The sequence below is a fragment of the Tursiops truncatus genome, chromosome 7, assembly GCF_011762595.2.
Source record: "Tursiops truncatus isolate mTurTru1 chromosome 7, mTurTru1.mat.Y, whole genome shotgun sequence".
NCBI lineage: Eukaryota > Metazoa > Chordata > Mammalia > Artiodactyla > Delphinidae > Tursiops > Tursiops truncatus.
Genome location: NC_047040.1, coordinates 72834273 through 72857114, shown reverse-complemented (window position 1 = coordinate 72857114; position 22842 = coordinate 72834273). Strand labels below are relative to the sequence as shown.

Sequence of the window (22842 nt, the reverse complement as noted above, 5' to 3'; positions counted from 1 at the left end):
CAGAGCCAACCTCAACCAACGACTGGCTGACATGGGGGTACAGAAGGCCAGGCCACTTGCCTCAAGATGAGACCAACTCTGTGATGCCATTCGTGCTCCAGAGTTTCACTGTGGGAGCAAACTGTAACCTGTTTCCATTGAGATCTTCTGCCACAGACATCTTCCCCTCCTCCATCCTGCTTCCCTTACCATCCTTCTCCTGAGAGCACTGCCCAACAAATCACATGTTCTTACAATCCCTGTCTCAGATTTGCTTTTACAGAATTGACCTAAGATAATCTATGAGCAACCTTACCCATAACTGTCAAAAATTATTTAAATTCTTTGGCAAATGGAGAGGTACTTCTAAGCTAATTGTTTTGATGATCTCTCATACTGAATTGTGGTGTAAGATTGTGGCTATCCTCAAAGTGCAGATAGCAAACATTTACAAAAATGTTTTTTAAATAAAAGCACACGTTAAGCAGTGTGCATTGCTATAAATAAACATAGCAGCAGAAGAATTAGTGGTACTCAGTACATTTTTATACATTGCATGAATGTATTAATTAGGTACCATTTTAGTGACAACATTAAAACCACTTAAACATATGAAGATAATATAACATTAAAACTACATATTTCAAACCAAGTATGATATGAACAATGATCACATCCATTTTGCTCCTATTGATTTTGGAAACCTCACATCTCAACAGCTTTTTCAAATTACCACAATTACACAAATTGTAAGTCATTTTTCTATTAGATGTAGGATAAAAACGAAAAACATGCTTATAAGAAATGATAGGGCTTCCATGGTGGTGCAGTGGTTGAGAATCTGCCTGCCAATGCAGGGGACATGGGTTCAAGCCCTGGTCTGGGAAGATCCCATATGCCGCGGAGCAACTAAGCCCATGCGCCACAACTACTGAGCCTGCGCTCTAGAGCCCACAAGCCACAACTACTGAGCCCACGTGCCACAACTACTGAGGCCCATGCGCCTAGAAGGCAGTGCTCCTCAACAAGAGAAGCCACTGCAGTGAGAAGCCCGCGCACCACAACAAAGAGTAGCCGCTGCTCGCCGTAACTAGAGAGAAGGCTGCACGTAGTAATGAAGACCCAATGCAGCCAAAAATAAAAATAAATAAAATTATATTAAAAAAAACTTTAAAAAAAGAAATGATAATATAAATACTCACAATATTATTATTTTAGAGTACTTATAGCAATTTCCAGAGATGCTGGCTTAAATTTTGAAGCAAATATTCACATCAGCAACACTATTGGCAGAGTCATGCATCTCCATTAGGATGCTGTCTGTGAGGGAGAAAACTTCCACCACTATATATATATATATATATATATATATATATATATATATATATATATATATATATATATATATACTGAGTCTTCTGGGTAGTAAAAATCTAAGATGAATATTCAAACATGATAGCCTCTTCACAATAACAAAGTAGCCATTTCCTACTTGGCATCTAAGATAAAATCAAATTTAACGTATCTGAATTTCTAAATTCAAATCTGGACATTTATCTTTTCTAACCTTCATCTTTTCATTGTAGAAAAAAATATCTATATAAAATAGCAAATTATCCTAAAATTTTGTACTTAAAAAAAATATCTTCAGACAAAAGATCTTTGGTAGGTCTCTGCAATTTCCATTTTTCTGTCCATCCAAATTTTCTAATTTAAAATGTTTCAGGAAATTTCAGCCTGCAGGAGGATGAGGTATTTATTGCTCAGTCCTTACCCTCCATCCCCCACTGCCAATTGAGGTCCACCAATATCATTTCATCGTGATTTCCCAGGATATGAGACAAAACAGGTAACTCAGAAAAGGAGGACAACAGGGCTGTGAGAATTCAACGAGACCAAGGCCAACTGTCTCCATAATTCTACCTGTTTGAATCGTTACAAAAATCCTAACCTGACTCACAATCAACTTAATTACCAGTTTTCTTCATAATCGTGTTAAACCACTTCCCGAGGGTTCTGGTTCCGTGACATCAAAAGACATTTAGTGGGGTGGGGGCAGCCAGCCATGGCAAACAGCCCATGTAGGGCAACAGGTACCTTAACAGCAGGGACAAGTCTATGAGACTAAACACTGTGTATTCTAACTGGCTGAACTTGTCTTATATTTTCTCAGAGTGAAGGGGGCTTTCCAGCAAAATGGCAATTAGGGCCTCCTGATGCTAGCCGATGCAGTTACCAGCATCTGATGACTACCTTGACTGGCAAATGGCCATAGTGAATCTCGATTGAAGAAAAGCTCTTGTCTCTTCAAGTGTAATGCTATCAGGGGAGTGAGCCACTGGTGGAATAATGTGGATAATAGATGGTTCTGACACAATCTGCTTGTTTGGCAGCATTGGGTCTGACCCTCTAGAAAATACAACTTGACACCACTTTTCAAAGTTGTCTTTCCAAATCATACCCATCCAAACATTGAATCTAATCAGCCTGGTTCCTGAAACTGTCTCCCCAGCTATTCACCACCCCACCCCAGGCCTATTGTCCAAACACAAATCTTTGATTTTCAGCCTGGTTTACAGAGGGCCCTCTGGCCGCAGACTCATTTCTGACCAACAGAATCGGCTCCTTAGATGTTGTTTGGGTATGTACGTTGTCTTCCAGGAGATCATTCCCATTTAGCAGTCCTCACTCTCCTGGCTCCCCAGGCTCTGCCCAGTTTACCTACTCAGGTGGGAGTTGACAGCCAGAATAAAGTGGGCTCTTAGGAGTATGGTCAAAATCCACTGAATTGGGCTTCCCTGGTGGCGCAGTGGTTGAGAGTCCACCTGCCGATGCAGGGGACACGGGTTCGTGCTCCGGTCTGGGAAGATCCCACATGCCGCGGAGCGGTTGGGCCCGTGAGCCATGGCCGCTGAGCCTGCGCGTCCGGAGCCTGTGCTCCACAACGGGAGAGGCCACGACAATGAGAGGCCCGCGTACCGCAAAAAAAAAAAATCCACTGAATTGAAGAATCAACAACAACAACAAAAGTGGTCCAGAAGATAAAGCCAGAACTTGGACCAGCATCCAAAGCCGCCTTCTTCTGAGGGGTGACAGGAAAGTGAAAATAGGACCCTCCAGAATTTCTTAGAGGAGAGTTTAGGAATGAGAATCTGGTCAGAAGAGGGGGTTAAGTGATTTATTTGGAAGCTGCAATTGTTATTTTCATAACAAGCACTCTGTATCTGCTTTTGTATCTGTTTTTACTTAGATACTGTTTAAAAGTAGTTTGCATGGAAAGCTGAATTTTTTACTTAGAATGTGTATTTTTTGGAGGTGGAGTAGCTGGGATGGTGACAATACACCTAAACCATCTTTTGTGTCTATCTCCATCCACCACTAGTTTTAAGAGGCAGTATAATTCCTAGTGGAAGTTTAGAAATAATATGATCAAGATAAAACAGCTTGTTAAAAGTAAAATGTAATAGCTCAGCCATCCCATATGCTAGGTTTTAAATAATTATATTCATCACAAGAACTGTAAGGAAAAGGTAATTGTAGCAGACATCACCTCTACTCTTGCTCCTGCTCACCATAATCCTGATTTTATTCAAGATTTACCACCTTCCTGTACAGGCCCCCCACTTCAGGGTAAGTGAGCCCCATTCCAGCCCCGGGAGTGAATCTTGACTGATCTTAAGCCATTCACAAACATCTGTTCTCAAGCTTTCCGTTCCTCTTCCCAGTGTTCGATATAATCATGGACAAAAGGCCCAAAAGGCCACCGAAATGGGAGGAGAAGTCTTCTGGGGGCAAAGGTTTCCTAGCTCTTAAAACAAGTCACAAGGAAGAAAAGGTCCCCTTCTGCTTCTGAGTGTGGCAGTGTGGAACTGCTCTAGTTGTCTGGCAGAAAGTCATCTATCTACCCTGCAGGAAGGCAGGGCAAGAGAATGCAGAAAACTAGGCCTTGTTGTGCTTGGACTTCTCTACCTCTATGCTTCGAATGAAACAAGAAGTCGCTTTATTATTTATGTTACTTTGACTTGGGTTGGGTATTCTCTTACTTTCAGCTAAAGATATCCTATTTGACAGCTGAATGGAAGAAAAATGACTTTTTTAAAAGTCATTTTTTTAAAAAAGTAGCATCCTAATATTGCTTTGGAAGGAATGTACTTCCTAATATTGTAGCATCCTAATATTGCTTTATGAAGGATGTAGAGATGCAGATCCAATGTGGCCAGTGACCAACATCTACAGTGACACTCCTGAGCTGACTGGGAACAGAGAAGTGTTTAACACCAAAGGCCATTTTTAAGACAAAAAAAAAAAAAGAAAACCAAACAAAAACAGCTCAAACTCAAACAAACAGAATCGGTAAAGAAAAGATCATCCACAAACACATTATTTGCTCTAATTAAAAAAAAAATCCTATTGAGCCAAAATCTGCTTCCATGTACCATTTTACTCTTCACTTTTGGGGAGCAAGAATATTTTTAGGTGCAATAAAGTTGAAGTGAATAGTTACTTTATATGGATATTATTACTCAATTTTCCAGGTTCAAAAGCAAGAATAATAGAACTGGCTTACTTCTTTGGGATGGGATGAGGAAAAGTTTAATTAACAATTATGAGGGCTTCTGAAATTTTAATTGCTACATAAAAACACTTATAATATCACCTCAAACCAACTACCAGTAATCATTAAGAAACTGTAAGACTGGAATATAAGAATGATGGTTCTTTTTCTTAGTTTGTTTTTTCTTAGACATTAACAATGTTCAACTTTATGTTCTTTTATAGGCACTAGTGTTGGAAATAAACACACACCTGTGAGTGTGGTGATTATAATTTCCTACATTACTAGTTCTCCATAGTCTCAGTTTTAATGATACAGTTTCCTCAAAGGATTATATTTACCCACAGTTGGACTTCAAAGTATAAGGAGTAGGAAAGACTTGTTATTAATTATTGATTTGATATATAAAGTAAGGTATTATAATTTCTCTCATGTAAAAATTTGACAATCCTGTCTATAGAAATTTTAATCTTGTCTTTGCTTATAGTTACACAGATTTTATTATTTAAATAACAAATTCTATCTATATCATCCAGGTTTAAAAATAACATATATCAATTGTGCTGGACACAAATCTGTCAAGCTGCTGCTATGTTTTCATTTTCTCCAATCTGATTTACTCAAGATTAATTTGATTTCATATCCAGCAAAAAAACAAAAACCTCTCATAAATAACTCTCACTCCATCCTGTAAAACCCTGATTTTTCAGTCTCCTGAAGTATTAAAAATGTATATTTATGCAACATTACACTGTATAGTTTCTATTTGAGGCAATTATATCAAGACGGCAGTTGTGGGCTACAGTGATCCTAACAATAAAGCCTGCTGAACTAGAAATTTATGGCCACTATTCTTAGATATACTTTTCACAGACATTTAAACAAACATAACGTATCAGTAAATACACAGACTGAGTTATTAATTAAGCAAAAGCAAAAATCTAAGACTAATTTTTGGGATATCCTGCAGAAATTGGACCCATTTTTTTTCCTTGATAAAATGTATTCCACCATAGTCAAGAGAATTTAAAATATACTTCATTCCCACAACAAACGCAGAGTAGGTTGAACAATCACCAAGTGTAGCTTTTAGTTCATGATCATAAAGTAATTAAATATTTTCAATGATGTATTTAAGAGAAAGCTATGAAATACACATGACAAAAAAATAAAATCACAGTCTGCAATTATTACCTCCCCAGAAGAAATACAAATTCCCAGGTAAGGTTGGACAATCCATGTTGGAATACGCCAAGAGAAAATGGGAGTTGCAGTGATCAAGGACATTGCTTGAGGGGGTCATGTAAACAATGTGACTAAGTGAACACATTAGTGTTCAAATAATTATGCTCCTGTTTCTGAGCACTTCTCCCCTTATTAACCACCCTTGACATACAATCAGCCCAGATCAGAAATGTAGAACCTCAGACTGGACATGACCAGGCCCTGAATCTTTCCAAAAGTTCTGAGAATACATTCTCAGAGAAAAATGCCACCTGCTAATTGAAGTGTTTTAACTTCCTGTAACTTCATCAAGTAAGCAAATGTCAGTGGTTTATTATGCTCCTTTCCCCGTCCTTCTTCTATCTTTTATTCACCAAGCAAGAGTCACATATGTAAGCATATGTTTATTCAAATATTTTTTAAAGAAAATCATGTGAGAGACATAGAAAACAAACTTATGGTTTCCAAAGGGGAAGGTGGGGAGAGGGATAAATTAGGACTGTGGGATTAACAGATACACACTACTATATATAAAATAGACAATCAACAAGGATTTACTATACAGCACAGGGAACTATATTTGATATCTTGTGATAACTTAAAATGGAAAAGAATCAAGAAAAGAATATAGATATATGCATATATATGGATAAATGAATCACTTTGCTATATACCTGAAACTACCACAGTATTGTACATCAACTATACTTCAATTTAAAAAAAATAAAAGAAAGAAAATCATGTGAGGCCACTCACTGTTTCCTGAATGCTGGCTTCTAAGGCTGGTTTTTATCTATTTCATCTTTTATCTTTTTGCCAATTCTGTTGGCAAAACTGACATAAGTACAGGGTCAGAGCTATGCTATATAAATACTGAAAAAGAGAGAGAAAGAGAATATGAACAAGGCACTGGTGATATTCACACATGATAGCCATAGCCAATACCTTGACCAACAAGTCCAAAAGATGAACCAAATGATAGCCTGTTGGTGAAAGTATAAATTGTTTCTACCTTCCTGGAAGGCAATATGGCAATACTCTCAAAAGCCTTAGAATTTTTCATGCCCTTTGGCCAGCAATTCCATTTCTAGGAATTCATCTAAAAGGATTAACCGTGGGATTACTCAAAGTATGGTGACAAGGTTTTTTATTCCAAGGTTTTAAAACAAATACCAAAATATGTAATACGTACATATTTGCCCAAAACCAGGAAATGGGTTAAATTTGTGTGGATGAATTATAACAATGTATCATAATACCATGTATGTAATAACAAATATGCTGTAAAGAATATTTAATACAGTGACTTAAAACATAGAAAAAGGTTAGTAAACATTTATAGAAAAAATGAATAATATTGGATCCAGTTCACAAACTGGAAAAACAATGGATAGTGTAGAGTATTTTTTCATTTTTATGAACAATATACATATATCTGAAATGTACAAAATGTTACCAGAGGATATCTCTGGTGTTAGAAACTTAGATAAGCTTTTAGTTTCTTCTCTTTGCTTGCCTCAACTTTTAAAAAATTTTCTCTAATAAATGTAAAGAGTTCTGTATTAAGAGAAAAAACAATAAGGGAAGTCCATAAGCTACTAACCAGTTATTTTGAAAGTTACTAAAAATTAGGTAAATTGAAATAATTTAGTTGAAAAAGTACAACTTTGGGGTGTTAGCAATGTATACACAGAGGGACAAAATTGTTAAAAATCATTGTGGATTTTAGAGAGGGCAGAGAGCAGAAGCAAGAATAACTACAATCCTGCAGCCTGTGGAACAAAAACCACACTCACAGAAAGATACACAAGATGAAAAGGCAGAGGGCTATGTACCAGATGAAGGAACAAGATAAAAACCCAAAAAACAACTAAATGAAGAGGAGATAGGGAACCTTCCAGAAAAAGAATTCAGAATAATGATAGTGAAGATGATTCAGGACCTCGGAAAAAGAATAAAGACAAAGATCTAGAACGTGCAAGAAATGTTTAACAAAGACCTAGAAGAATTAAAGAACAAAGAAAAAGAGATAAACAATATGATAAATGAAATGAAAAATAGACTAGAAGGAATCAATAGCAGAATAACTGAGGCAGAAGAACAGATAAGTGACCAGGAAGACAGAATGGTGGAATTCACTGCTGCGGAACAGAATAAAGAAAAAAGAATGAAAAGAAATGAAGACAGTCTAAGAGACCACTGGGACAACATTAAATGGAACAATATTTGCATTATAGGGGTCCCAGAAGGAGAAGAGACAGGACCTGAGAAAATATTTGAAGAGATTATAGTCAAAAACTTCCCTAACATGGGAAACGAAATAGCCACCCAAGTCCAGGAAGCGCTGAGAGTCCAATACAGGAGAAACCCAAGGAGAAACACGTTGAGACACATAGTAATAAAATGGGCAAAAATTAAAGACAAAGAAAAATTACTGAAAGCAGCAAGGGAAAAATGACAAATAACATACAAGGGAACTCCCATAAGGTTAACAGTTGATTTCTCAGCAGAAACTCTACAAGCCAGAAGGGAATGGCATGATATATTTAAAGTGATGAAAGGGAAGAAACTACAACCAGGATTACTCTACCGAGCAAGGATCTCATTCAGATTCGATGGAGACATCAAAAGCTTTACAGGACATCCCTGGTGGCGCAGTAGTTGAGAGTCTGCCTGCCAATGCGGGGGGCGCAGGTTGGTGCCCCGGTCTGCGGGGATCCCGCGTGCCGCGGAGTGGCTGGGCCCGTGAGCTGTGGCCGCTGGGCCTGTGCGTCCAGAGCCTGTGCTCCACGGCAGGAGAGGCCGCAGCACTGAGAAGCCCGTGTACCGCAAAAAAAAAAAAAAAAAGCTTTACAGACAAGCAAAAGCTAAGAGAAATCAGCAACACCAAACCAGCTCTACAACAAATGCTAAAGGAACTTCTCTAAGTGGGAAACACAAGAAAAGGACCTACAAAAACAAACCCAAAACAATTAAGAAAATGGTCATAGGAACATATATATCGATAATAATCTTAAATGTGAATGGATTAAATGCTACAACCAAAAGACACAGGCTCACTGAATGGGTACAAAAACAAGACCCATATATATGCTGTCTACAAGACACCCACTTCAGACCTAGGGACACATACAGACTGAAAGTGAGGGGATGGAAAAAGATATTCCATGCAAATGGAAATCAAAAGAAAGCTGGAGTGGCAATACTCATAACAGAAAAAATAGACTTTAAAATAAAGAATGTTACAAGAAACAAGGACGGACACTACATAATGATCAAGGGATCAATCCAAAAAGAAGATATAACAATTATAAATATATATGCACCCAACACAGGAGCACCTCAATACATAAGGCAAATGCTAACAGCTATAAAAGAGGAAATAGACAGTAACACAACACTAGTGGGGGACTTTAACACCTCACTTACACCAATGGACAGATCATCCAAAATGAAAATAAATAAGGAAACAGAAGCTTTAAATAACACAACAGACCAGATAGATTTAATTGATATTACAGGACATTCCATCCAAAAACAGCAGATTACACTTTCTTCTCAAGTGTGCATGAAAAATTCTCCAGGATAGATCACATCTTGGGTCACAAATCAAGCCTCAGTAAACTTAAGAAAACTGAAATCATATCAAGCATCTTTTCTCACCACAACGCTATGAGATTAGAAACAAATTAAAGGGAAAAAAACGTAAAAAACACAAACACATGGAGGCTAAACAATACGTTACTAAATAATCAAGAGATCACTGAAGAAATCAAAGAGGAAATCAAAAAATACCTACAGACAAATGACAATGAAAACATGATGATCCAGAACCTATGGGGTGCAGCAAAAGCAGTTCTAAGAGAGAAGTTTATAGCAATACAAGCCTACCTCAAGAAACAAGAAAAATCACAAATAAACAGTGTAATCATAAACCTAAAGGAACTAGAGAAAGAAGAACAAACAAAATGCAAAGTTAACAGAAGGAAAGAAATCATAAAGATCAGAGCAGAAATAAATGAAATAGAAACAAAGAAAACAATAGCAAAGATCAATAAAACTAAAAGCTGGTTCTTTGAGAAGTTAAATAAAATTGATAAACCATTAGCCAGACTCATCAAGAAAAAGAGGGAGAGGACTCAAATCAATAAAATTAGAATGAAAGAGGAGAAGTTATAACAGAAACTGCAGAAATACAAAGCATTCTAAGAGACTACTATAAGTAACACTATGCCAATAAAATGGACAACTTGGAAGATACGGACAAATTCTTAGAAAGGTGTAACATTCCAGACTGAACCAGGAAGAAATAGAAAATATGAACAGACCAATCACAAGTAATGAAATTGAAACTGTGATGAAAAATCTTCCAACAAACAAAAGTCCAGGACAAGACAGGTTCACAGGTGAATTCTATCAAACAATTAGAGAAGAGCTAACACCCATCCTCATCAAACTTTTCCAAAACATTGCAGAGGAAGGAACACTCCCAAACTCATTCTATGAGGCCACCATCATCCTGATACTAAAACCAGACAAAGCTACTACAAAAAAAGAAAATTACAGACCAATATCACTGATGAATATAGATGCAAAAATCCTCAACAAAATACTAGCAAACAGAATCCAACAACACACTAAAAGGATCATACACCATGATCAAGTGGAATTTATCCCAGGGATGCAAGGATTGTTCAATATATGCAAATCATCAATGTGTTATACCACATTAACAAATTGAAGAAGAAAAACCATATGATCAACTCAACAGATGCAGAAAAAGCTTTTGACAAAATTCAACACCAATTTATGACAAAAACTCTCCAGAAAGTGGGCATAGAGGGAAACTACATCAACATAATAAAGGCCATATATAACAAACCCACAGCAAACATCATTCTCAATTGTGAAAAACTGAAAGCATTTCCTCTAAGATCAGGAACAACACAAGAATGTCCACTCTCGCCACTATTATTCAACATAGTTTTGGAAGTCCTAGCCACGGCAATCAGAAAAGAAAAAGAAATAAAAAGAATACACATTGGAAAAGAAGAAGTAAAACTGTCACTGTTTGCAGATGACATGATACTATACATAGAGTATCCTAAAGGTGCCACCAGAAAACTACTAGAGCTAATTAATGAATATGGTAAAGTTGCAGGATACAAAATTAATGCACAGAAATCTCTTGCATTCCTATGCACTAATAATGAAAAATCTGAAAAAGAAATTAAGGAAACACGCCCATTTACCACTGCAACATAAAGAATGAAATACCTAGGAATAAACCTACCTAGGGAGACAAAAGACCTGTATGCAGAAAACTATAAAACACTGATGAAAGAAATTAAAGATGATACAAACAGATAGAGAGATATACCATGTTCCTGGATTGGAAGAATCAATATTGGGAAAATGACTATACTACCCAAAGCAATCTACAGATTCAATGCAATCCCTATCAAATTACCAGTGGCGTTTTTATAGAACTAGAACAAATTTCTTAACATTTGTATGGAGACACAAAAGACCCCGAATAGCCAAAGCAGTCTTAAGGGAAAGAAACGGAGCTGGAGGAATCAGACTCCCTGACTTAAGACTATATTACAAAGCTACAGTAATCAAGACAATATGGTACTGGCAAAAAACCAGAAATATAGATCAGTGGAACAGATTAGAAAGTCCAGAGGTAAACCCATGCACCTATGGTCAAGTAATCTATAACAAAGGAGGCAAGGATATATAATGGAGAAAAGACAGTCTCTTCAATAAGTGGTGCTGGGAAAACTGGACCACTACGTGTAAAAGAATGAAATTAGAACACTTCCTAACACCATACACAAAAATAAACTCAAAATGGATGAGACCTAAATGTAAGACAGGACACTATAAAACTCTTACAGGAAAACATAAGAAGAACACTCTTTGACGTAAATCACAGCAAGATCTTTTTTGATCCACCTCCTAGAGTAATGGAAATAAAAACAAAAATAGACAAATGGGACCTGATGAAACTTCAAAGCTTTTGCACAGCAAAGGAAACTACAAACAAGATGAAAAGACATCCCTCAGAATGGGAGAAAATATTTGAAAATGAATCAACAAAGGATTAATCTCCAAAATATATAAACAGCTCATGCAGCTCAATATTAAAAAAAAAGAAACCCAATCCAAAAAGGGGCAGAAGACCTATATAGATATTTCTCCAAGGAAGACATACAGATGGCCAAGAAGCACATGAAAAGCTGCTCAACATCACTAATTATTAGAGAAATGCCAATCAAAACTACAATGAGGTATCACCTCACACCAGTTAGAATAGGCATCATCAGAAAATCTACAAACAACAAATGCTGGAGAGGGTGTGGAGAAAAAGGAACCCTCTTGCACTGCTGGTGGGAATGTAAACTGACACAGCCACTATGGAGAACAGTATGTAGGTTCCTTAAAAAACTACAAATAGAATCACCATATGACCCAGCAATCCCACTACTGGGCATATACCCAGAGAAAACCATAATTCAAAAAGACATAGGCACCCCAATGTTCATTGCAGCACTATTTACAATAGCCTGGTCATGGAAGCAACCTAAATGCCCATCGACAGACGAATGGATAAGGAAGATGTGGTACAGATATACAATGGAATATTACTCAGCCATAAAAAGGAAAGAAATTGAATCATTTGTAGAGATGTGGATGAATCTAGAGATGGTCATACAGAGTGAAGTCAGAAAGTGAAAAACAAACATCGTGTATTAATGCATATATGTGGAACCTAGAAAAATGGTACAGGTGAACCAGTTTCCAGGGCAGAAATTGAGACACAGATGTAGAGAGCAAATGTATGGACACCAAGCGGGGAAAGTGGCAGCGGGGTGGTGGTGGTGTGATGAATTGGGACATTGGGATTGACATATATACACTAATATGTATACAATGGATAACTAATAAGAACCTGCTGTATAAAAAAAAAATAAAATAAAATTCAAAAAAAATCATTGTGTATTTTCAATAGCATTCAAGATTTAGATCTCATAATTATTATTAGAATAATTATATAATTATAATTAGAATAATGATTATGAATCAACACTATAAAGTTTAATAACCTATCAAACAATAAAGCAGAAATTACTTGTTATCATTCTATAGCTTTTGCCACATATTGGCTTCAGATCTGACATAGCTGAATGGAGCATCAATTATGTCTCATCCATATGATTAACTCATCCAAATGTTAGAAAATTAAAGCCACAATCTCATCTGAGTCTAAAACAAGCAATTAAACTGTCTTCATGTTACTAATGAAATACAGCCCAAATAGAATCTAAATAGCTTCACAAACATACTGAATAAATAAATAGGTTCGATTGCAGCCAATTCTTAAAAAAATGTGTTAGTAAAAGACAATATCCTTTAAAGGTCTGTTGTCCAAGATAGAAGCTACTAGACACAAGTGTCTATTCGGCACTTGAAATGTGGCTAGTCCCAATTCAGGTGTGCTGTGGTGTGAAGTGCAAACCAGATTTCAAAGACTTTGTCTGAAAAAAAAAATGTAATATATCTCATTAATAATTAAATGCTGATTTACATTGAAATTATATCTTGGCACTATTAAGTTAAAATATACTACCATAATACATTGTATCTTTTAAAATATTTTAATATGGCTACATAAAAATTTTAAATTATGAATGTGGCTCACATCCTACTTCTATTAAATAGCACTGCTCTAGTAGTCAACCCAATTTACCAACATCCTGGTGCATATACATGCTTGAAGTAGTGTGGTGTGAGGGAGAAGCTTTCTATTCAGATGAGCAGAAGAAACTCATTCCTGCTCAGCTATCTACTAGTTCAGAAATTTTGGGAAAATTGCTCATCTACAGCTGCAGCTGTAAAACAAATCTGTGAAATAGAGCTTTTGAAATGGGGTGTATTGAGGATTAAAATTACATGTACTTGTCATGTCATGTAATAGGCACTCAATAAATATCAATGGGGCTTCCCTGGTGGCGCGGTGGTTGAGAGTCCGCCTGCCGATGCAGGGGACACGGGTTCGTGCCCCGGTCCGGGAAGATCCCACATGCCGCGCAGCGGCTGGGCCCGTGAGCCATGGCCGCTGAGCCTACGCATCCGGAGCCTGTGCTCCGCAACGGGAGAGGCCACAACAGTGAGAGGCCAGCATACCGCAAAAAAAAAAATAAATAAATAAATAAATAAATAAATAAATAAATAAATATCAATGGTTCCATCTTCCCTCTTTATCTTAGATTTTTAAAAATCTGTATTTTTGCTTTATAAGATAGAAACAGTATGTATGCCAAAATTATTTATAATGTTACTACCTGGGGACAGCTATTGTTATTGTTTATTTGGGTGGATAACCTCTCAGTCTTTTTTTTCTGTGGCTAAATGGATGTAACACTTTCAGAGGGAAAGGGAAAAAAAAAAGAGAACCCATGTTATGCAAGCTATTTTGTGGCCTGATTTTTAATTGCACAGCAAATTATTGCAACTACCTGTGCCATTAAAATTCTTTAATATAATTCTTAATGACTGTGGTATTCCATTGTGTGGATATATCATAATTGATGAAGCTATTTGTTGGCTATTTCATCATTTTGAAGATTTTGCTATCACTTAAGAAAGAAATACAATATTGAACACCCTGAAGCCAACTATTTATTTCACTTCTATGATTATTTCCTTTAAGATTATTTCTAAAGAGACAAAGAGAATTTACACTTATAAAGATATTTGATGACCTATTGCCAGATTGTCTTCCAAAAGTGTTTAGTCACTAGTCCTGTATAAAAATGCCCATTTCTTCCATATTTTTAAACTTGCATAAATTTCTTTTGTTTTGGGCTTCCCTGGTGGCACAGTGGTTAAGAATCTGCCTGCCAATGCAAGGGACACGGGTTCGAGCCCTGGCCCGGGAAAATCCCACATGCTGCGGAGCAACTAAGCCCATGCGCCCCAACTACTGAGCCTGCGTTCTAGAGCCCGCAAGCCACAACTACTGAGCCCATGTGCCACAACTACTGAAGCCTGCGCGCCTAGAGCCCATGCTCCACAACAAGAGAAGCCATGACAATGAGAAGCCCACGCACCCCCGCTCACCACAAGTAGAGAAAGCCCACGCACAGCAATGAAGACCCAACACAGCCAAAAATAAATAAATAAATAAATAAATAAGAAAGATTCTTAAAAACTTCTTTTGTGTTTTACCATTTTATAGGTAAAAATCTGAGTATTTTAAAATTTTTCATTGCTTTGATGAGTAGAGAGGTTTTCAAAAATTTCTCTGTCATTTGTATTTAGAATTACCATCCAGAGTTCCATGGACTGCCATGAGGATATCAATTCACCTCCCAGCATCTGACCATAGAATCTTGCATCCCCACCCGTTACTGTAGTAGATGAAACATTCATGCTTATTCCTCCAGTTGTGCACTAAATCTTGTTACTGGATTATTCTCATCGGCATCAAACATACTAATATTTCTCCCATTTTAAGCAAAACAAAAGACAAAACCACAACATAAAAGTCTGACCTTACTTTCTAGCTCTCCTTTGTAAGATAACTTCTCAAAAGAGTTATCTATGCTCATTGCCTTCAATTGTTTCCTCTCATTCACTTGAACTCAACCCAGTTGTGCATCTGTTCCCACTTCTTCAGTGAAAATGGTCACCAAAGACCTCCATGTGGAGCCAGCAGTCAACCATCAGTCCTATTTTATTTGACCTAGCAACATTTACTCAGTGGATCGCCCCTCCTCCTCACGGTGCTGCCCACTCCCTCTTCCCTTACCTTCTGGGACAGCACACTCTTGCATTTCTTTGTATCTCACAGACCTTCCCTCAGTGTCCTTTGTTGGTTACCCTTCTTGCTGACAATGTAATGCCAGCAGACCCAAGTGAAACAGGAGGAAAGGGGGCAGGGCACAACCTTTAAAAGAATGACATCGCCTTTAAGGATATGACATAAACTGGTTAGAACCAACTAGGTCCAAGATGTTGGAAGATTTGACTACCGGTAGACCTTGAGCCTCATTATACACACATTGTAATGCATTAGCATATGCTAAATGACACACCCACAGGCACGATGACAGTTCTGAGGCTGACCATAAAAGGCCAAAAAGTGGGTGGTGGCCCAATTCCTGGAAATCCCTGCCCCTTCCCCAAAATAGTTGGAATAATCCTCCCACTTACTAGCCTATGAAATTACCCAGCCTGTAAAAACTAACCATCCCATATTCTGGGGCTGCTCTCACCTTCTGGGACTGACAGCATTCTGTCTATGGAATGTGTAGCTCTCTAAATAAAATTCACTTCTTACCTATCACTTTGCTTCTCCCTGAATTCCTCCTGCACTGAGACATAAAGACCCTGAGCTTCATTAAGTCCTGAGACCAGGAAAGACCGTGGGTTTGAGTCCCAGCCCATGGATTCATGTCCCAATCCGAGTTTTGGCTGAGTGAAAGTCTCAGCCCGAGTGTTCAAGTCCCAGTCAGAGTTCTGGCTGTGTGCAAATCCTATCTGAGTTGTGCAGCTTCACAAGGAACTAGTCTTTGATCCTCTCCTTTGTCCCTTCACACTCTTTTGGTGATCACATCCAATTTCATGCTGGTGACTCACAAACATGTATCTCCAGCTCACATTTCTCTCCTGAACTCCAAACTCATATAACTGACTGCCTTCATAAAGTCTGTATTTGGACATCTGATAGCATCAAATTCAACATGTCCAAACCTGAATGCCTGATTTCCCCCTCTGCTTTGCTTACAATCTTCCCCAACTCAGTTGATGGTAACTTCATCCTTCCAGTTGCTCAACCACAAAATTTTGGACTATTCTGTTGTTTTCTTTTTCTCACATACCTTATTTTAAGTCTGTCAGCAGATGCTGTTGGCTTTACCTTTAAAATGTGTCCAGAAGCTGACTATTTCACACCATCTCCACTTCCTGATGCAGGCCACCCTTATATCCCACCTGGGTTTAATTAACTTTCTAAGGGTTCAGTCTTTTCTTGGCCCTCCTTTCCTCCATCTTAAACACAATAACTGCCAAAGTGATTCAGCTAAAACGTAAGTTAGGTCTAGTTAGCACACTTCCTCACACTTCTGCTTCCAGTAGCTTCCCATATCACTCAGAGTAAAATCATAAGTTTTATAAACGGCTACCAGGCTCTAAATGTCCCACCCTCACCCTTACTTCTTTGACCATACCTTCTACTCCTCTCCCCGTCTATCACTCTATTCCCACCACACAAGCCTCTTGCCAGAAACATGCCCACCTCAGTAAACACTGGCTAGAACACTCATACCGCATATTTCTGCATGGCTAGCCCTCTCACTCCCTTCATGACTTTCCTTCACTGTCGATTCCTCAACCAGGACTATCCCCAAACTTCTATTCAAATTTGCAACCTGTTGGGACTTCCCTGGCGGTCCAGTGCTTAAGACTTCACCTTCCAATGCGGGGGGTTGCGGGTTCCATCCCTGGTCGGTGTGCTAAGGTCTCACAGGCCTGGTGGCCAAATAACCAAAACATATAAAACAGAAGCAGTATTGTAACAAATTCAATAAGGACTTTAAAAATGGTCCACATGCAAAAAGAATCAAAAAAACACTGCAGTCTGTCCCCTCCCCCACAATCCCAGCAACTTCTCTTTTCCTCTAATCACTATTGTTCCATAGTACTTATCACCTTCTAATATACTACCGTGGATAATTTACTTACCTAGGGTGTTTATAGTTCGTTGTGTGTCTCCAACCTACCTCATGAGTACAGGGGTTTTTGTTTATTTTATGCCAGTAATTGCTCAACAAATATTTGTGGAAAATATGAATGATAAGTCACTTCTTCCTCTCTTTTGTCCCTTTTCTCTTCTGGCTGTTCAACAATTAATTTTGCAAAGTGTTTTTATATGTTAGAGATTTTAATCTTTTGTGCCTGATATTTGCCAACGTTTCCTATTTGTCATTTGTTTTTTACCCTTATTTTTTTCCTTAAAAAATTCCTTGTTTTTAGGATAGACAGTATATTCACAGGCTTCAAAATTCTAAAGGTATAATAAAAGGGGGGAGTTACAATAAAAATTCTCCCTCACATTCCCCCCGACCCAGGCATCTAGCTTCCATTCCCAAAGGCAACAAATGTTATCAATTTCTGCATATTTTTTCAGACATATAAAAGCAAATATGTATATGTATGTGTTTTACTTTTTCCTGTTTTACACAATGTGTACTGTACATTGTATATAAGGCTTGCTTATTAACCTTATATCACACCTTAATCCTGACCCCTGGAAAGTGTTCCATATCAGTGAATGCTAAGTATTTACTTTTTTTTTTTTTTTTTTGGCCACACTGCGTGGCTTGCACAATCTTAGTTTCCCGACCAGGGATTGAACCCAGGCCCCCGGCACTGAAAGTGTGGAGCCCTAACCACTGTACCACCAGGGAATTCCCTACATCGTTTTTTGTTTTTAATCTGGAAAATAATACATTGTATGGTTGTACAATAATCTACAAAACTAGTTCCTATTGACATTAAGATTGTTTCCTCAGTCTTCAGCTACTACAATGAATAACTAAAAATAAATCACTGTATATTCAAGTATACAGTTGACCTTCTGACAACATGGAAGAAGGGTAGGGAGGGGAGGGTTAGGGGCACTGACCCTCAGCACAGTCGAAAATCTGGGGACTATGAACTCTACAAATCCTTCTCAGTTTTCCCTCCCTTTGGTGGGACAGGATGGCTGGAGTTGGGTATTTCCGTCCCCAACATGTAAGGCTAGCGCTGCTGGACTTGTGTATTTTCCTGCCCCCAGGTAGGTTAGGTTCTGATAAAACTGTAGCAATTTAGGCTCCAATAAAATAGTTTCTCCTGAGGGCAGCCTTTGTTAAGAACAGAATGCTCGAGTATTTCCAAACGGTTCATTTTCCCCTCCCTCGTCAGAGGCATGAGGGGATTTTTCTCAGATATTCACTGTGGGTACCTGGTAGAACTTCTTGAGGCAAAACTCACAAAAGTGTGCTGACATCCCCCTTAACTAAGGCCCCCTAGAGTTTTTAACTCTCAAAGTTGTCCACAACTCAGCTTCAAGCAATTCCTCAATTATAGTCCAGGTGTTCCTACCCCAACATTGGTTCCCCTGAAGGTTTCTGCTAAACCAGTTTCCTCTCAGGTAATTTGTGATTCTCTGTATCACCTGTGTCTCCAGCTCTGTGGGCAGTGGTTTGCCCTGTGACCTAACTTCTCTGAGGTAGTTAAGAAGAGTTGTTGATTTTCCAGTTTGTTCAGCTTTCTACTCCTCATTAGAGCAGAGTGGCAAATTCTAAGCTCCTTACTTGCTGGACAGAGAACTGGAAGTCCCTTTGATTCTTTAAAGATTTAATACTTGCCTGAGGAAACATCTCGTTATATTTTATTAAATGTTTATGTCATTGCATTTATTTAATTTTTTTCTTTATGATTTTCACTGCAGGTAACGTGTTTTTAAAAGGCCTTCTCCACTCCAAGATTATTTAATACTTGTTTTTATTTTTATCTAATTCTTTTATGATTATTTTCTTCTTCACATTTTATGCACCTGGAGTTTACTGAGTCATAAGGAATAAGAGATCTAACCTAACTTTCTAATTCCCTGTTATTTAGTGCTGTCATATAAATAATCCCTCACAGTATAAAAATTTTACCTTTATAATAAATTAAATTATTATAGATATTTTCTGTTTTCTGTATTTCTATTTTGTTCCATTGATCTGCTACAGACATATGAACTTCCTAATTTACTTTGATATTAAAATATATATTTATATTTGGCTGTACAAGTTTTACCATTCCCCCACCCTATTCTTCATTTTGAAGAAGTTATTCTTCACTTTGGGTGATTTTACAAGCTTAATCTTCCTAATAAATTTTGGAATAATGTTGAACAATTCTTCAATTGCAATTGTACTAAATTGACAGATTAATTTCATGAGTCATGGATATTTTGAAATCAAATCAACTATTATATAAAATTAGGAATTTTATACTCAAACTGGTTTAAGACATTAATATGGATTAATTGCCCTTCAAAATTCAGCAGTGAGGTTGGCTTCCCATGCAGTTCAAACACGGTACCAGACCAGTTTCCCCATGACTGTCTGGGCCCTCTCCTCTCCTTGCGTGCTGTTGTCCTTCATTCACAAGATGGCTGCCAGCAGCAACCACAGCCATGTACTTTCCTGGTAGATCCACAGGGAAGCAAATGCACTACCCCTCACAAGTATCTAACAAAAGTTCTGAGCTTTGCCTAGATTTGGACCACCCTGAGCTAATTGTTGTGACCGGGGGGAATGAAGTTATGGACTGGTGCACACTCCCAATCAGGGTCTACCTTTGGATCTGGGGTTGGAGTCATTCCAACCCAAACTGGCAAGCTGCTACAAAATAGGAGGAATTAAAATAAATATTGGGGATTAACCATGATGTCCACTGCCTTTAGCCCAACGAAAATTTCTCACAATTTAAAAATGTCCCCTAGATCTTTCAGCCTTCTTATGTTGTAGCAGTAGGCACCTGTTTAAAATATGCACACACTCACTTGTGCAGGTGTACACATATATGTATACAATCTATGTGAATTCTCACAAGGCCTAATAACTAGAACCAAAAGGGGAAATGGCCTTATCAAAATAATGGCAGATACTGGCAAATGAGAGTCCAGTAAATATTACAATTGAATATATAATTCACTGCGCTAGTTAGAACAGTGCATTTACATGCCTTACTCCCCACCAGCCACAGATTTCTGATGCCCACCACCTCTATTTATTCAAAACAGCCCATTTAGGGACTTCCCTGGTGGCGCAGTGGTTAAGAATCTGCCTGCCAGTGCAGGGGACACAGGTTCAATCCCTGGTCCGGGAAGATCCCACATATCATGGAGCAACTAAGCCTGTGCACCACAACTACTGAGCCTGTGCTCTACGGCCCGTGAGCCACAACTACTGAGCCTGCACTCTAGAGCCCATGAGTCACAACTACTGAGCCTGCGCTCTAGAGTCTGCGAGTCACAACTACTGAGCCCACATGCCGCAACTAATGAAGCCCATGCACCGAGAGCCGCAACAAGAAGCCACCACAATAAGAAGCCCGCGCACCACAACGAAGAGTAGCCACCACCCGCCACAACTAGAGAAAGCCCACATGCAGCAACGAAGACCCAATGCAGCCAAAAACTAAAATAAATTAATTTAAAATATATATATATAAGAAATACTAATACTTGTCATATTCATCTTCTTTCATTTCAAAGGAAGAGCCTTTTACTTCTATTGCTAATTTACATTAGCAATATACATGTGTCCCTTCAATAGTTTTCCTTTCTTTTCGGGTATATATTCTTCGGGGAAATTTTTGAGGTCAATATAATAAAAAGCATATTTTGCTACAAAACGTTTCCCAGAAACTTCATATACAGAAAACTACATGAAGTAGACTATTGCTCTGACCCAGGGTGGCATTTCTGGGTTTGTTCATTAAATGAATTTTAATATAAAATTTACACTAGAGAAGATGGCCCTGCTGACACTGAATTTTAAGTCAGTTAACATTATAGTTGTCATTCAGAAGAGGATTGTCATTCTCAGGATACAATCGAAAGTGCATTTTCTTATTGCTATTTGCAGCAACAAGGATGGGACCTAGAGAATACCATACTAAGTCAATTAAATCAGACAGAGAAAGACGAATATTATATACTATCACTTATATGTGGAATCTAAAAAATAATGCAAATGAATCTATATACAAACAAGAAACAGACTCACAGACATAGAATACAAACTTATGGTTACCAAAGGGGAAAGGGAGGGACAGGGAGGGAAAAATTAGGAGTTTGGGATTAACTCATATAAACTATTATACATAAAATAGATAAGGAACAAGGATTTACAGTATAGCACAGAGAACTATATTCAATATCTTATAACAACCTATTATGGAAGATAATCTGAAAAAATATGTATATATATAACTGAGTTACTTTGCTGTATACATGAAAATAACACAATATTGCAAATGCACTTTTTTAAACTTCAATTTCTAAAAAAAAAATTTATAAAACATACTTTGTGTTCACAATAGGGCAAAATCACAGTAGATTACAAGTAACATAATTCCATGGGTATATTTTCCATTGTAATCAATTTTTAGTACTGATTTGTAAATTTCCATTGAAGAAGAGCTTCACATCTTGAAATAAAAATTCATAGTTATCAAAAATTCATGTTTGAAAACTATTTCTTACCTGTGTAGTAAAGAGATAAATAAGAGGGATATTTTCATCAAGTTTCAACCTTATAAAAATCTTTAAAACCATTATTTCAAGGAAATTATTTTGGAGGAAAAAAAAACCTCTCTATTCAACAAATAGTAAATCTAAACATTTATTGATAGTCATATTCCAGTCACAAAGTATCTATGAAAACAGTAAACAGGAAGTATAGTGACCCCGAAAAAAGTTAAAATTTGGTGGCAAAAATCTAGATAATTCAAGTAGTTTTATTACCTGTATATATCTTCTAACTGCATATCAAAATCTTGAAGTTTCTTTTGATATTTCTCTGTAAAGTTACAGAATTCATTAAGGATTGAAAACTTCAAGTCAGGGTATGGACATTCCAAAGTTTCTAATTCCACGGGCATTTCACTAAGCAGGTTACTTCTTTCTTCTGAAGAATGATCAAGTGTCTGAAAAAAAATTGTATGATTATTTTATTTAATGTAAATGACAAATTGATAAATTACTACCTATATCGCACTTACTTTCAAACTCCAGTCTGAAAGATAATTTTCTATTTTCTGTTGCTCTAGGCTAAGTCTTTCATAGACGGCTTTCAATTGTTTCTTCACGAAGTCAACCTATAGGACATTTAGAACAAGTGGTATGCAAATTATTGATTTATCCAATATTTATATTTAAAGTCACAGGAATTTTTCTCAAAAGCCATTAAATGATGACAAATTAGATAAGGGAAAGTCCCTTTGAGGACCCATGGAAGAGGGTTCAAGAG

The 22842-nt window shown here is 37.4% G+C and overlaps 1 protein-coding gene across 8 annotated transcripts in view; it reads right to left on the bottom strand.

Annotated features, from left to right (window-relative positions):
• CCDC148 (coiled-coil domain containing 148) overlaps positions 1–22842 on the bottom strand; it is a 339783-nt gene that overhangs the window by 197723 nt on the left and 119218 nt on the right. For all 8 annotated transcript variants that reach the window (XM_073807692.1, XM_073807693.1, XM_073807694.1 and 5 more), the window contains 2 exons: positions 22595–22690; positions 22338–22519 (listed from right to left, as the gene is read on the bottom strand). In XM_073807692.1, coding sequence (XP_073663793.1) covers positions 22338–22519; positions 22595–22690 — 278 coding nt within the window. The remainder of the gene's footprint in view (positions 1–22337; positions 22520–22594; positions 22691–22842) is intronic.